This window comes from Denticeps clupeoides, chromosome 14, assembly GCF_900700375.1.
Source record: "Denticeps clupeoides chromosome 14, fDenClu1.1, whole genome shotgun sequence".
Classification (NCBI taxonomy): Eukaryota; Metazoa; Chordata; class Actinopteri; order Clupeiformes; family Denticipitidae; genus Denticeps; species Denticeps clupeoides.
Genome location: NC_041720.1, coordinates 9,711,653 through 9,727,618, shown reverse-complemented (window position 1 = coordinate 9,727,618; position 15,966 = coordinate 9,711,653). Strand labels below are relative to the sequence as shown.

At 40.4% G+C, this 15,966-nt stretch overlaps 1 protein-coding gene across 1 annotated transcript in view; it reads right to left on the bottom strand.

Annotated features, from left to right (window-relative positions):
• map3k5 (mitogen-activated protein kinase kinase kinase 5) overlaps window positions 1–15,966 on the bottom strand; it is a 43,889-nt gene that overhangs the window by 17,470 nt on the left and 10,453 nt on the right. Inside the window, exons 3-9 of the mRNA XM_029002093.1 lie at window positions 15,363–15,386; window positions 6,846–7,039; window positions 5,027–5,195; window positions 3,037–3,143; window positions 1,433–1,603; window positions 1,019–1,131; window positions 321–480 (exon numbers count right to left, since the gene is read on the bottom strand). Of these exons, the coding sequence (XP_028857926.1) occupies window positions 321–480; window positions 1,019–1,131; window positions 1,433–1,603; window positions 3,037–3,143; window positions 5,027–5,195; window positions 6,846–7,039; window positions 15,363–15,386 (938 nt within the window). The remainder of the gene's footprint in view (window positions 1–320; window positions 481–1,018; window positions 1,132–1,432; window positions 1,604–3,036; window positions 3,144–5,026; window positions 5,196–6,845; window positions 7,040–15,362; window positions 15,387–15,966) is intronic.

Genomic DNA, 15,966 nt, shown 5'->3' with positions numbered 1-15,966 from the left:
TAGAAACGAAACTGTAACAGGGTATGAACTACAGAGTTTAAATTAAATATTAAGGATTAAATATTAAGGATCCCCCCCCATGTCTCAAATGTCTCATGTCAGAAAGCACTTTTTTAATCATATTAATCATAAAAACTATATTACTATAAATAAAAAAAAACTACGAAATTTGTAATTGTTACTATTGTTAATAGTATAAGTAATATTGTAAACTAATAATATTATTCTTATTATTTCTGTCCTTGTTTTTACAATATTGATTAAAAAAATATATAAATCAGCCAACCCAAAGCAAACCAGTCAAAACTTGTGTGATGTACCAGATGGGAGCTTTGAGCTTGAAGAGCTTCTCCGAGGCCTGTATGACTCTGGTGTTGTCCGAGGCCAGGATGCTGGCACCCAGGAAGAAGCCCACGTCCCAGTAGCTCTGCAGCTTGTCCAGACTCCCCTTCTTTCCCAGAAGGCTGCTGAGTTTCAGTCCTGTCAAAAACCAGAGTCACTCAGACAAAAAACACAATAACAAAAAAAAAAAAACCCTCTCCTTCTCCCACACCCCCACCCCTCTCTCTGCTCAGCAGATGCATTAGTGTTTACAGCCAGCGTTCCATCCCATAAGCAGTTTCTCAGTGTTGACTAAACACGCTGAGAATGTAACTGTCAAGTACCACTGAACTGAAACCACGACAGGCTCATGCTGGACGGCTGACATAGACACTTTAGTCTGCTTGGTCAGGGGGTAACACTGGTGACGAAAATGCTTAGGGACCAACAGAGATGCCGGGACAGCCTGTCATTTCTCTGGAACCCTGCATAACCAGCCTTTTCTGCCGCGTTGCCGAGGTTGACGGCAGGGAGATACAGGGAAGTTTACCCCCACCCTCCACCCCGCTTCCTGTGGGTTTTGAGAGCAAATATTGATCCTCTAATTAGCAGAAACAAACTATTCAATAGCCCCCAGCTGGAGGGCCTAATGGTAGAAGCAGCCAGAGAAAAGGCAGCAGCGAGCAGCGATACACACCAACTTTGCGGAGCTCGAAGGAGCTGTCGAAATGGTGCCCGGATGCCAGGAGCAGCACGGCATAGTTGATCCCAGACTGTAGTGTTGGCTCCGACTCAAAGCCTCTCTTAAACCTGAAACGGGAGAAGAGTGGCTTTAAATCTACCAATACTCGAGAAGAAAAAAGCTCTCCACTTCCAGTCACGGTGACACAATGAAATGTGTCCTCTGCATTTAACCATCACCCTTGGTGAGCAGTGGGCAGCCATGACTGGTGCCCAGAGAGCAGTGTGTGGGGACGGTACTTTGCTCAGTAGCATCTTCAGGATTCAAACCAGCAACCTTCCGATTACGGGTCCGCTTCCTTACCCGCTAGGCCACCACTGCCCCTGTGAGAGAGGTGCCGTGTGATGCAGATGCTAACGGGACCCTCACCAGTGGATGCCACTGTCTCGGCTTTGTGTGTCAGTAAAGTGCGACTCCAGGAACATGTCCTTGTAGATGCGCCCAACCAGACAGAATACATCCGAGGCCACCCGCTCCTCCGATTGCACGACAGGAAGCATGATATCCAGAGCCTTCTGCCGGTCCCCCGGGAGATTTCTCCTGCAGAGGAAAGACGAGAGGAGAGGCAATACAGCCCTACATTCACTAAAACCAATTCAGGAAACCATCCACCATTGACCTTGACCTTTGACCAATAAGATCTAATCAGTTAAGCTCCAAGTGAACAATTGTTCCAAATTGGAGAAAATCCCTCAAGGTGTTCTGTAGATATCACTTTCACAACAATGGGATGTAGATGAGGTTGCCTTGGACTTTGAACAGGAAAATCAAAATCTTTTATGCTGTTGCTGGCAAGGAGACATAACAAATATGTGCAAATATGTGACCAAACCAGTGCTTTTGCTATCAAAAGTGAAAATAATAATATTAATCACGATCATTATCATCCTCATTATCTATTAAATATGATGCAAGACACGCATTTAAAGCATGTAACACAACAATTGTAAATGATTATTTTAAATGCATATGCAGCTAGGGTCTTATCACAAAACCTTCTGCATATCCGAAATTATAATATTAGGTGAAGTCTGTTTTTGTGTTTATCTCATTTGTTATGAACAGACTAATGAGTCAGAATCAGAGTACTTGAGGGACACCGATCTCATGTTTGTCAGACACAGGGTGTTCCTCTAAGAATCTGGAACTGAAGGAGAATAAATTAGCACTTCTGATGAAGAGGCAGGACTTGCCAAGGAGGAACGTCATCATAATTCGGCAGTTACCAAGATAAATGTTGCACTTATGCACATGACTTCACAGGACATGTGTAGCAGATTATGAAATACAATTTTTCTTAATGCAATGAAATCAGAGTTCTGTTTAACATCTAAAAACATTTAATGACTGAAGTTATGTGTAATCTAACATTGTTAGTGGTATATTGCTCATCTCTAAAATGAATGTTAGAATGCTTTTGCATTATGAACTTTGACCTTTAAGACACCTCTAAACAGTCCTCCTGAGCACTGTGGCAAGACCACAAGACCATAACCCAAGAAGGTGTTGTGCATGCTGAACCCGGCAGTCACGCAGCAGCTGGGCCTTGACAAAACCCCCCTCACTGCACTGTATTGGCCCCCATACGAGTTGAATCACTGCTGCCCTAATGAACAGGGTGAGATTAAAGCCGTGTTGCCAGTTTCTTCTGATTTATAGATTATTTTCTTCGTTTCATTATTTATTTATCGTGGTAAACAGATGAGTCACCTGACACCTCCGGCTCCACTGCAAAAGGCCATGCAGTGAGGTGGCCTGCTGTGCAAAACAAATGTGTTTGCTGCATTCTTAACGCACAAATGCATGCACATACACACACAGAGACACAACTATCAAAAATAAGCAATCTGCAGCAAAATGTACACAAAAACATTTTTCTAAGACTTGAAATGATCATCACCCTAAACCTCTAGTACAGCAACACAACGCTCACAGGTAAGAGAGGTGTGTGTGTGGCATGCTTTGGCTCTTACCTGTTCAAAGCAAAGGCGTAATGGAATTTGATGTGGGGGTGGGCCATGGGATCAAACGTGGGAAGCTTGTCCAGAGTCTCCACCAACTTCACGATGGATTCGTAATCCTTCCATCGATGCAAGGAGAAAGAGGCACCACAACGTACATCTTAATCATAATCTCCACAACAATCACTAAACCATATATCAACCCTATTCAATAATTAAAGTCCACCCTCCCATAGAGAAGTGTTGCTCCTTCACCAGAAAGTCAATAATTCAACACCTCCTTCATCTCCCGTTGTCATCCTCATTTATTCATGAGGTGCACAGGCACCTGTTGCTAAAGGGCCCACACAAAAAAAGCACACAGGAGAAGAGGGGAGACGTGTGGCTGAACAGGACAGGAATAGAAAGTCTGCATCATCTCATCACGCACCTTGTGACCCTACTAGGAATGGTATGATTTTAAAACAAGAACAAGGGCTTGGAAATTTCAAAATTATGGGCTTCAACAAAAAATACAACACTAGAATATTGTTGAATTACAATTCGTATTATGCATATGAAGCAGAGATAAGTGCTGTAGGTCAGCACACTGGTCCCAATGCTGAACTTTAATATTATTAATAAGATTTTTAAAAAGCATTCTACACATTATGCATCAAATGACTGGGAATATAATCAAATAACAAAAAATATGTGATTCTGGAAAAGTAACAGTTGCTTTTCAATGAAATATAGAGGAAACATCAAAGCATTTCTTGTTATAACCAAAGTATTTTCCCATATAAATACAATACAAAAGTAATACCCATATAATACATAAAGCTTTTAATAACAACAAGATTCATAATAAAACGATATGGTACTTCCTGTCTCAAGTTTATGTTAAAGAGTCAAAAGGCTGAAGACAGATTATGCGGGAGATTTAAACACTAATAACAGAATAAAGTGCTTTCTGTCCCTATTTTATCCCTAAATAAGCTGCAGTTGGGGTGCTGATATTGAGAGAATGAACGCCTTTCAATCAATGGCAATGTAGTATACTGTCCAAACCCAAATTAGTCTTAGTTATTACTCTTAACATATCCTCACTTGAAATGTGAAAATTACTGTGAAAATGAGTAAAAAAGTAGCTGACCATTATGGCAGTTCTTTACATTTTCTGAGGTCGTACCCATTGTGAAAAGTTGGAGAATCACTGCTGTAGTGCAGTGTAGTGTTTTGCAATATCGCTTTAGCAAAATCTGACTGTAGAGCGAAAGGGGTTAAACAAACCCAAAAGTGCAAGGTATTAATACAAAAACACTAAAAAGTACAAAAACACAAAATGTGTTTTGACCTCAGCATGTCTGAGGTTATTCAGGGCTGCTGTCTTTTCCCCCCATCTCTGCTTTACTGGATCCTACGAGAGTTTCCTTAGATTTTTCTTTCTGCTCCTGCTGCCTTTATATGATGAGTGCTGGTTCACCCTGAGGTTTTCCAGAGCCTGTTAGAGGTAGCAGCTGGAGGTAAGAGGCAAACGGAGGTGCTTTGAACTTTCATGCCGAGACAAAAAAAAAAACTCCTCTATCCATAAAACGCAGCTGGTTTATGAGTTTGATTATATAGGGTATGATAAACAGAGATATCATGTTTGAAAGAACTGCCATTTCTTAAATGTTCATCTTTTCAGAAAATATAGCTGTTAGGCGTCCTCAGGATTTATATAAATAGATCAAATAAGACAGAACCAGTTGGTATTTCTATATTTGAAATAATAATAATGTAATCTGAAATAATTATTTCATGATCTTTAATAAGTTTTTTTTTTAATAAACTGAGTTTAAAATGGATGGAGCCCGATGGTTGACAGCTCTCAGGCAAGCAACTTACAGATTCTGGATGATCAAAACCAGGCCCCAACAATCACATGCTCAAAAATCATTAGGAAACAAGCCCCACGATTAGTGCATAGCACTGTGTTATTTTTTATTTAAATCCAAGTATGTGGTGATTGTGGAGCTACCTGAATGTCCCGGTAGGAGAGAAGCAGGCTGATGACGATGTCGGCAGACAGACACTCCACATTGTCCAACCGCTGCTGTATCCGTCCCAGCTCAGTGGCCAACTCCACGCCTGTGTAGAGCTCCCGTGCCTTCCGAATCTCATTTAGAATTGTTTCACGAAAATACTGACTGAAATGACATGTTGCAATTTTGGAATAGTTGAATAGGTTCATTAGCAAACAACAATTTTGATCTTTGTTAAAGATCTGAAGTAAATGAAATCTAATATTTAGTTGAAAAGAAAATTGAAAAGAACTGAAAATTAAACTTCATATTATATTGCATTAAATTCATTATGGTTATATTTTTAATGTATACTGAATAAAAAAGTTGCTAACACTACACTATATGTATTTAATTGATCTCAAATGAATAAAGACGAATACACTGCATTTTGGTTGCACTACTTTGAGGTGCATTAGGCACCTGGTATAATACTATACAATTACTATATTGGCAATTCATTTAAGAGCAAGTAATCAATCCCCCCTATTGCTCTAATTATTCCACAGAGGTCACAATTAGTCATTAATTGCATAATTTTGTGAGGCTGCCAGCTCATGTAACAGCCTCTCAAGATTAGTTCCTGTAAATGGGGATTAAATCCTTCTGAGTCATGTGACATGGATACCGCCCTGACCCTAATCATGGCTGAGGGAAGACAAAAAGCTATAGGACACATTAGGAAGCATTACTTCATCTTCTCATGTACGGACAAACTTTGATTTCTTAATCTCACCCCATCTGATTTAACCTACACCGATAACATCCTGCGTCAGTCTGTGTTTGCATTTTGCTAATGAATAGCAAGCATTTGAGTTCATTCAGCCTCATGTGCCCTTTTAAGTCTCGCATGGGGTTCTTTGCATGGTCTCAGAGTGCCCAAGCAGTGAACAGATTTCATCTGATGCAGCCATCAGCATGCATCACACCAGAGAGCAAAAGAAAACAAGATAGAGCATAGTGATGCTCCAGCCAAACAGCATCCTGCACTGCTGGCCTGGCTCAAAACAATGTTGTACTCATCTTGACATGTACCCAGGAGACTCTCTAACACGGAGCACCTTACAAATGATCTCTCGCTGAATATGTAAGAAAAATATGTCTCAGAAAAAGAAATCATTGCAAAACATAACCTTGTCCCCATTTGTCACCACGAAATCTAGGAACGCATGATGTTTCAGGCCCAGAACATGGTGATACGGAACAGCACAGACACTCATTGTTTATCAAGCCAAAAAACAGATCTTTTATGCCAAATCATTGCTCTCTGGCCTTTATTTAGCTCTCCTTGGGGCTCATGATAATGATCATAATAATAATCTTTATTTTTAATCTTAAATGACTCAGTGACTTGCTGACCCTTATGAATAAACAGACCCTTATGAAAAAACAATCACAGTCAGTGTAACAGAGGCCTCTCTGTGTCCGGATTTAGGAGCGAAGGCTACTGTGCACTGTTTACCGGCAGCATTTTTGCCCTAATTCCCCTAACTTCCACCAAATAACTGTAGATATCCTGCAACGGCATCCTCCATCCATTATTTCGTTATTAAACTTTTTTCAACATTTTTCCCCTTTATTTGTTATTCCAGAGGAGACACCCCATTCTGTGCTTAATTGTAATAGAAAAAGATTTTCGGGTTTTAGTCAGTTTCCCAATCAAGGTGAACAAATAAAATAAAAATGCATGTTGTTAACACCTAATCACTGCCATACTTGAATTGAAGTGACTGTTCAGAGCTGTTACTTCTCTCCATATGGAAGGGGAAGACTCACCATGTGTTGACCTGCGGGACCTTGAGCAGCTGCGTGAAGCGGTCCACCAGCGGCAGGCAGATGGGCCCCAGAAGCATCTCGAAGCTGGGCTGCATCAGCTCCGTCAGTCCCTTCATCAGGTTGCTCTCGCAGCAGTACACCTTGTTCAGGGGGGTCACCATATATGGAATGAAGGTGTAGTTGCCAGTGCATGTCTGGGTGGGGAAGAAATGGTAGAGATGGCATCGGTGATTGTGTGTGTCCCAAATGAAGACCACCTGTGCCAGGTAGTGGTACTTTTTCCAAATCGAAATCACAATTCAAAACAATGTTATTTGGTAAAAGGACAATTCAGTACATGTGAATTAGCTCTTAAGACTAAAGCTTGCTATACTTAAAAAAAATGAATGTCGGCAATTATGGCGTTAATGCAGTTAATATATATGAAAATATATATGAATGGGGTGATGTCAGGAGCCAGAGAACTGAATTATTTGTCTGTCCCATGCCGGTTGCGGTGCTTGCAACAGAAGTAAAACAAAATTTGAACCATGTACTAAGCACCAGCCAATCAAAATACATAGATTTTTCTGGAACATGAAGTGGGTTTTGTGGGTTAGGTAGGGTGTGGTAGTGTTGTTTTAATCAATGAAGTCCATATCTTCATCAACGAACCTTTATGACATGACAGAAATGAGTAACGTAAATCCTAGTAATGTAAAGATAACTAGAACAAAATTTATCTTGTACCATTGTTGCCGAATATAAGTGGGGCAGTGGTGGCCTAGCGGGTAAGGAAGCTGAATCGTATTCAGAAGGTTGCCAGTTCGAATTGAGGTGACCCCCCCACCCCCCACTGCTCCCCAGGTAAAATATTAATAACGCTATTATTTTTATGCATTCGGTCGCTCAGATGATATAACTTCCTCAATACACATTTGCAGCATTACTTAAGAGTCCAGTATACTTGCGGTGGGTTAGAAAATGAGAGAGCTATCTTGGGACACACTTTCTTTACAATGAAATGGAAAAGTAAGTCAGATGTGCGGTCAAAATAACAAGAGAAATGCGGCATCTGGAATGGATATAGAGTATTCTTGGGTCTATAAAGTAACAATAATATAATAATAAAATAACCCCCCGAAATCAGAAGGTTGCCATTCTGAATCCCGATCCGCCAAGGTTCCACTGAGGTGATACTGAGCAAAGCACCGTCCCCACACACTGTTCCCCGGGCGCCTGTCATGGCAGCCCACTGCTCACCAAGGATGATGGTTAAAAGTAGAGTGCTGTGCTGCAGTGTTTCACAATGACAATCACTTCAATTTCACTTTTTTAATAAAATGGGTTTGTCTGTCTGTGTCTTATGTTCTCCTCAAACCCTTGTTCTAATTTATTATATTCTTTAACTAACAAAAATTGCTAAACTAAACTTATGGCAACCCTGATAAGGGTGTTTCTGCCCTGATAAAATGGGCCCCATCAGCTCCAGGCATAGATCATCAGCTGTAATTTACATGACTTTTAAAAGGAGACACGGGCTGCAGAGGTGCTAGAATGTGGAAGCAACACGCGCAGCACCACGAGACTTGGTTCCCTACATAATGCCAGAAAAGATATTATAGACCTGTGCTTGTTTTAAATGTGGTAATTGTAAACATAGAAAAAATTTCAATGAACTATGTACTTCATGTTAAACATTCATAAGGTTATTTACATAACATTTCAAGGCCTGGACAAATCTCTTTCCATTCTCTTTTTTAATAACCATAGGAACCCTGAACTATGGACAGCAAAAACAGTGTGCATGTTGTGCACTGCATGTTGTACTGCTATAAATTAATGTTTTGTCTATTAAACTAGATGCTTGTACTATATTGACTGGGTTAAATAGAATTGCATTACTAAAAATAAAATATAATATATTATATAATATACTAAAATATAATTTTCATTGCCTAAAACTATACATGGATGAATAATTCTGACTAACATTGGTTACCACTCAGGTGCTCCCTGCATGCACCCTCAAAGGTAGACTTAATGCTACGTACATGTGAGCCTACCCAAGGGGCAGTGGTGGCCTAGCAGTTAAGGAAGCGGCCCTGTAATCAGAAGGTTGCCGGTTCGAATCCCGAGCCGCCAAGGTGCCACTGAGCAAAGCACCGTCCCCACACACTGCTCCCCGGGCGCCTGTCATGGCTGCTCACTGCTCACTCCGGGTGATGGGTTAAATGCAGAGGACAAATTTCACTGTGTGCATTGTGTGCTGTGCTGCTGTGTATCACATGTGACAATCACTTCACTTCAGCCTGCAGTAAACAAAACGCAGCTGTGCTAACTTTGTTCATTTCCTTCAATAGTTGGTGTTACTTGACATTAATTACACACACTGGTGTGTATTAATTATTTTGTTGGTTTTTGTCAAATTTCACAAGGTATATGTGCAAACACATTAGACATTAAATGTGTTTTACTACATATGCAAATATTGATCATAGATTATGTGTTTTACAACATTGTTTAAAGTTTAATAAACATGTAATCTATGACCAATATTTACATACCCCTCCTGAGTAAAACATATTCCAACATTTATAGAACGGTCCCATTATTTTCTTATTGGAAGCATTAGTTGTACTTTTATTTACCTCTAACCAATCACTGCTTTTTTTAGTTATTAATTTTCTATGCATACATGTTTAAGGATTTTTGTGATATTGGTGGCAGGTATTGACCTGAAATTCATAAAAGCAGAGGCCATCATAATACTCCTCTACCACTGCCAGTACCACAAATGCAATATTATGACATGAACAGAAACATCGTGTGCCAAAAGACAACAATGACAATGATTTAGATTAACTTTACAGTTTCCACATTCTACTGATGTAGTGCATGATTACAACTCTGCTTTTCATATAGTGATCTGGCTCATGCAGTCAGCACAATACATTTTGTGCATGTTTCGACATCAGATGATATACAGTCAGTTTTCAAGGCTAGTAAAATCAGTCCTTACCCTGAGAAGTGGCAGATTAAGATCAGCAATGACAGCATGGGTTCAAGTCTGCAGGGCATTTGGTCCATTCAAATCAAAAGCTAGCAGCACCATACACAGCCCTCATTAAACTACTGTTTGCATATGGCCTTTGAATAGAGATGCTCCATGTCTATTTTTAATGTCCATAACATCTGTAACATTCTGTCTGAACAAAAGCAACAAAGCCTTGAATATGTGTGTGTGTGTTAGATCAAATGCACATGGCATTAAATATATGTTAGTAAAAGAGGAAGTAGTTTTTGTTGTCACACCACAAGCAGCATATTAAAACGATCTGCCTTTTATGATTGGGGAGAAAGCAAGTTATGCGGCTAAAGGTTTGGAAAAAAAAAAGAAAAAAAAACGAGATGAGTTCTTTCTTGATCTTGCTATGAATTGCTGTGTGCCTTGGAGCACTTGACCCTAAAACACTTTTGCAGCACCTTCCCATTAACCAACAAATAAGAAGGTCTTCACCCACCCACCCCCATTCTTCACCCGGTCTAGGACTGACATTCTTTTATGTGTGCGGCCCTGTGCTGATGGATGTGTTTAACCCTTGTGACAAGCCATTTCAGGACAGACATGTTAATGTGTCCTGGGCACTGCATTACCAAGTGTTACTGAGGTGCATCCGTGACATGTATGGTCCATTAATTTTGATTTCCATTTATTCATTTGGCAACTGCTTTTATCCAAAGTGCAGATCTAGCAACAATAAAGCAACAATGTAAAGGGAACATAAAGTGCATGACTAACGCAACTAAACCTTCAAACTTAAGGATTTTCAACCCTCCATTTCATTAAACCGCTGTGGCCTTTTTGAGCCGAACATGGTAATAAGACGCATTTTGAATTTTACTTATGATTCTTACGTGTTGATGAATCTAATTAAACACATAAATTCAGTTTTCCAGATAATTGATGCACATGAAAAAGTGAAGTGATGTGTGTATCACAAAATGTGTCCTCTGCATTTAACCAATCACCCATAGTGTGCACTGGGCAGCCATGAAAGGCTCCCGGGGAGCAGTGTGAGGGAATGGTACTCTGCTCAAGCAGACCTCAGTGGCATCTTGGCGGTTCGGAATTTGAACCTGCAACCTTCCAATTAGAGGTCCTTTTCCTTACCACTAGGCCACCACTGCCCCACCGCAATCACTGAACCCGGCCTTCCACATGATGTAAAAGAAGACGCGATTCATCAGTCCAGGACACATTCTTCCCTTACTCCAGTTCTGATGCACTCTTGCACACTGTAGGTGCTTTTTGTTGGTGGACGCATCTCTGCAGCTATGCATCACCATACACAACAGACTTTCAATCAGAACTGGCATCTATCTATCTATTATCTATTAGATTAGACATCACAGCCCACATGTGCTGCCCATATACAAACAGTGAGCATCAGGTGCCAGTACCTTGTCGTCAGTTCACCAGTCTTCCTTCCTTGAACTTTTGGTACGTCTTGACTAGTGTTGCAGGGATAAACCGGTCTGACAATTAACCATGGTGTGAAACATTGTGTTTCATCCACAGTCATGACTTCCCCAACATGGCAAAAATAAATAAATAAATCAGCCGTAACAAATTAATAGCGAGACCCACACGGACAAAGTGAAACACACACAAAATTACCCCAAACAGATCATGACAGAAGGACAACGGGAGACAACAAAAGACAACAAGAGACAACCAACTATGGGACTACTCCCGTTGAAGAGCTTGAGCTCTTGTGAATATGTCGGATACTGGACTGAATGATGCGGCTGCATTAACATGCACTTTAGATGTACTGTATTTTGTCCTAAGTTCTGGCAATCGCCACACGTTTTCTTGTGGGCTAGTTTTCGTTTTTCCTGGTTTGTTTTTTTCCTTTTCGGTCCACATGACGTATTCCTTTCGGTTTGTATAAATAAATCCCTAGATCATGATGTCCTGCTTTTTCTTTATTGCACATTTTATTTCCTAACTGTCTGAAAAGCTGAAATAAATTGCTTCTGAAGATCACATGATGTAGCACTGTACACCTTTATACATTTTGTTTGATTTACATAGTTCATGTATATTTTCACATAAAAATTATCGTAAAACTGAGATTGTTTCTGAGACTATAACTGTACCACCTATGAACCAGAAAAACACAAAATCATAGGTTCAAACCTGACTTACTGCCATTGCGTCCCTGAGAAAGAAACTTAACCCTGTGTCTCCAAGGTCACTGTCCCTGTAACTACTGATTGTAATTGTAATGAGATAATAGATGCCTTCACTTCCTCTGTCATAATGTTATAGCTAATCTGTATATTTCAATCAAGCACAACCAGGATAAGATGTCAGACAGACAAGCAGAGATTTTGGTGGACATATTTACATCTGATGGTAGAAAAGAAAATAGTTGGTGTCATCTGCATAGGAGTGATAGGATAACCCATGTGAAGGCATGACCTCACCCAGAGATTTGTTGTTAAGGGAGAACAGGAGAGGTCCAAGTACTGAGTCCTGAGGGACCCCAGTTAGGAGCTTGTTAGGTGCAGATGTGGTCCCTTTCCATGTCCCCTATTAAGATCTATCCTACAGAGAGGAAGCTATCCACTGCCATGCTGAGCTGCGTATTCTGAAGCGCCTGAGGATGCTCAGGAGTGTCTTGTGGTTGACTGTCAAATGCTGCTGAAAGGTTCAGAAAGATTAGCACTGATGAAAATTCTGTTGATCTAACAGCATGTAGTTGTCCTGTAACAGCCAGAAAAGCAGAAGTGGGCAGTTTTGAGTGGGCAGCTATGTTCTATAGTTGAAAATATCAGAGGGATTGCCGATGGATTTCTTAAGAATTGGGATGATTCTAGCATTGTTGAAGGCTGTTGGGACCAGACCATATGTTATAGGCTTATTTAAGATGGATGTGATGAAAGAGAGGAAGTCATGAGAGATGGACTGGAGCATTGTAGAAAGAAATGGAACCAGTGAAAAGGTGGTTGGGTTGGGTTGGGTGAAGTGATGAGTTGTAGGATCTCATCTGATGTCAGTACAGAGAAGTGATCCAATGAGGAGGATGGGGAATCCTAGAAAATAACTAGAGGTGTATCTGTGGTAAAGGTGTACAATCTTTCTTCATAAAAGTCAGAATGTCTGTGGCTCATTCAAGCAGTAGGGAGGAGAAGGATTTGGGATTGAGAGGGCATGCAAAGCAACTGATGAGGTTGAGACCAAGTTGAGATCAGGATGAGTGAGGTGGTGATGGTTGTTGGTTTTTGGTGGAGAAGGCAAGGTAATACAGAAGTCACTAAGAGGAGTGTCTAGTTCATCTACAAAGATTCCAAGGGGTCCACAGGGGTGGTAGACAAAAATTATCTGTAGATTGACTGGGGAAGGACACATGCCCATTCTGCTCTCAGAAGTTAGATGCATCAAGACCCTCTCAAGATCAGAGGGAAAGGAAGTTCTCAGGGGCCACAGATCTCTCAAGGTGCCACTTTACAGACATGCCCAAGAGTTCACATTGCACTCAGAAAGGAAGAATGGGCTGTGCATGGATGGACACACACACACACACACAAACACACACAAAGCACTTTCCCTGTGTATGATTCCCTCCTCCCCTCGGTTGGGAACAGGCTGCTTCCTGCAGCACAAAGCCACTTTATTCCCTTCCACAAAGCCACTTAGCCCTTCTGGGTTAGCTATCATGAGTGTGTTAGTGTGTGTGTGTGTGTGTGTGTGTGTGTGTGTATGTGGAAGGGAGAGACAGAAGTATTTCTCAACTTCTGTTCTATATACAGTAACAGTTCAACAGCACGTTCTTGCGTTTATCATTATCAGGTTTCCTCATCACAAGAGGAAGCAGGTATTTTATTTCCTACAATTTGGACACTTTAGTCACTGCACCTCCACTGGCAGCTGCCATTTATAACACTGCACTTTAAAACAGAGACACAGGAAACAGCCTTAAAGGACAGAAGAGCGGAGTTTGCATGTTGTCATTCTGACTTTGTTTATATCAGTGTGTGTGTGTGTGTGTGTATGAATGTGTGTGTGGGTAGGAGAGGGGAAAAAAAGAACATATTTGGTGCCTCCTAGTCTAAGATTCCAGACAGTGTGGGTAGACCAAGCAGGTCTCAGACTCCGTTGTGTTGCACAGGCGTTAGTTCAGAGCAGATCAGAACAGATAAAACAGGAGCAGCAGCCATCCACTTCTCTTCCCCATTATTACCCCATCTTCAGGGGTGTAAAGATATCTGAGCTGTCATCACTGCGAGCTGAATGGCCCATTCTCTTTAGTTTGTTGTTAGCTAATGGCAACTGAGATTTGCCCAATGTCCGACACAGCAAACCTAGCCAAAGTGCTCTTTGCTGGCTAACACTTTAAAATGTGAATTTTTTGGTATCAGGCAAAGCTGAAAGTTCAGTTACTAGAAAATGCAAGACACAAGTTCTAGCTCTAGTGAAGTGTGCTAAGACAACTTGCTACATGTGCACAGCTCATGGGAAGTAAACGTCAACTCAAGTTGAACCAGATTCCCACACTAGGTTTTACTTCATTAAGTTATATACAAAATATTGACGGTCGCAAATTGGAACTAGTCAATGCATTGAAGGATATTTCTCCAAAGTAAATTTATTTTTAGGAAACGATAGCAAAAACCTAATTCATAAAAGTATAAACATCCCGTAAAAAAAAATTATTTTGATTTACTGATGCTGCATACCAGCCTTCTTGTCATGCATCAACAAAGTGCTGTATTGATTCGTTAGTCAAACCGCTGGTGAAAAGACCTGCCATTTATAAATGGTTAAATAGACAATGTTAAAGCGGCTGAAATAAGATGTTTCACGTGGAAAGCATTAACATGATTCGAAAGCCAAAAACAACTGATTGTATAACAGTATTACTACGCAAAGACATTTCAAATGGAACAAATAAAATGGGGTTAAACATGTCACATTTTCAACAGATTTGACCAATTTCCTAACTGGAGCAGTGCTTGTCCAGTGCAATTGTCATTCACTTCAGTTTCTTTCAGCTTTACTACCCCAGTAGCTGCATGGTGCTGAATGACATACATGATATGGGTGAGTAGGATTAACTATATAATTAAATGCATCATCCAGGAATTGGAAGCAACTTAATGTTAACATGGTTGACTAGTGACAGCATTCAAACTTCACTGGATTGGCAAGAACTGGTTGCAATATGACTACTAGGCTACTAATAAACCAAGGATTCTAAACAAAGCAGAAAGTCAACCCCAGAGCTTTAGCGTTGATTCTACATAGTAAAAATGACTGAACATTTCTGTAATTATATAAATTTGTACTGTTTAGTGATGTCTTTTTAAATGTTTTTTCTTTGACACCATCCAATGTTTCTGGGTTAAAAACACACCTTGATAAACACAAACGGCTGATTCCCATTAAAAAAAAAAAAAAAAAGTTGTCAATAAATTCTCATTGCTACCACAGCAAACCTTGACAGCTGGAGCTAAGGGAATACTCACAGTGTTCTTCTGGCAAATTATCTCCTGCAAGACAAGAGAAATTCTAATTAGCACGGAAACAACATCCACTCATCACCTGATATTTGCCATTGTTTATTCTGACAGTGCTAAGTGGCCAATCATATGCTCCGCTGGCACAATGAACAGTAGGCTATTCCATTAGTTTAATCAATTTACATTCACAGCTGGAGAACTACTACCTTCTGTCAACTCATGAGTTGCTGTTTTATCGCCAACATCTTGGCCTATTAAGACATTACTTTACTTCAAGATTTAAAACAACAGATCGAGAGAGAAGCACATGTTTGTTTTTATTATTAGGTTACCTGTGTCGCTGCCACAAAGCCATGAAAGCCACTCCATTACACATGAACAAGCGGATTAATATGCTCAGATAACAACAGCTTCATTCAGAAGTCATTGTTTTTGCGTGACTCTCACCATGGCATGGTATTTGGTATTTTCCACATTCAAACTTGCACAATCAAGCACGATGCGCTCAGCCAAGTCTAATTATGGTGTCTGTTCAACACTGTGTTTCTTGTCCAAATGCATCTGAGTTACTGATGGCACTCATCAACATGTATTATGTGTTATTATTTTT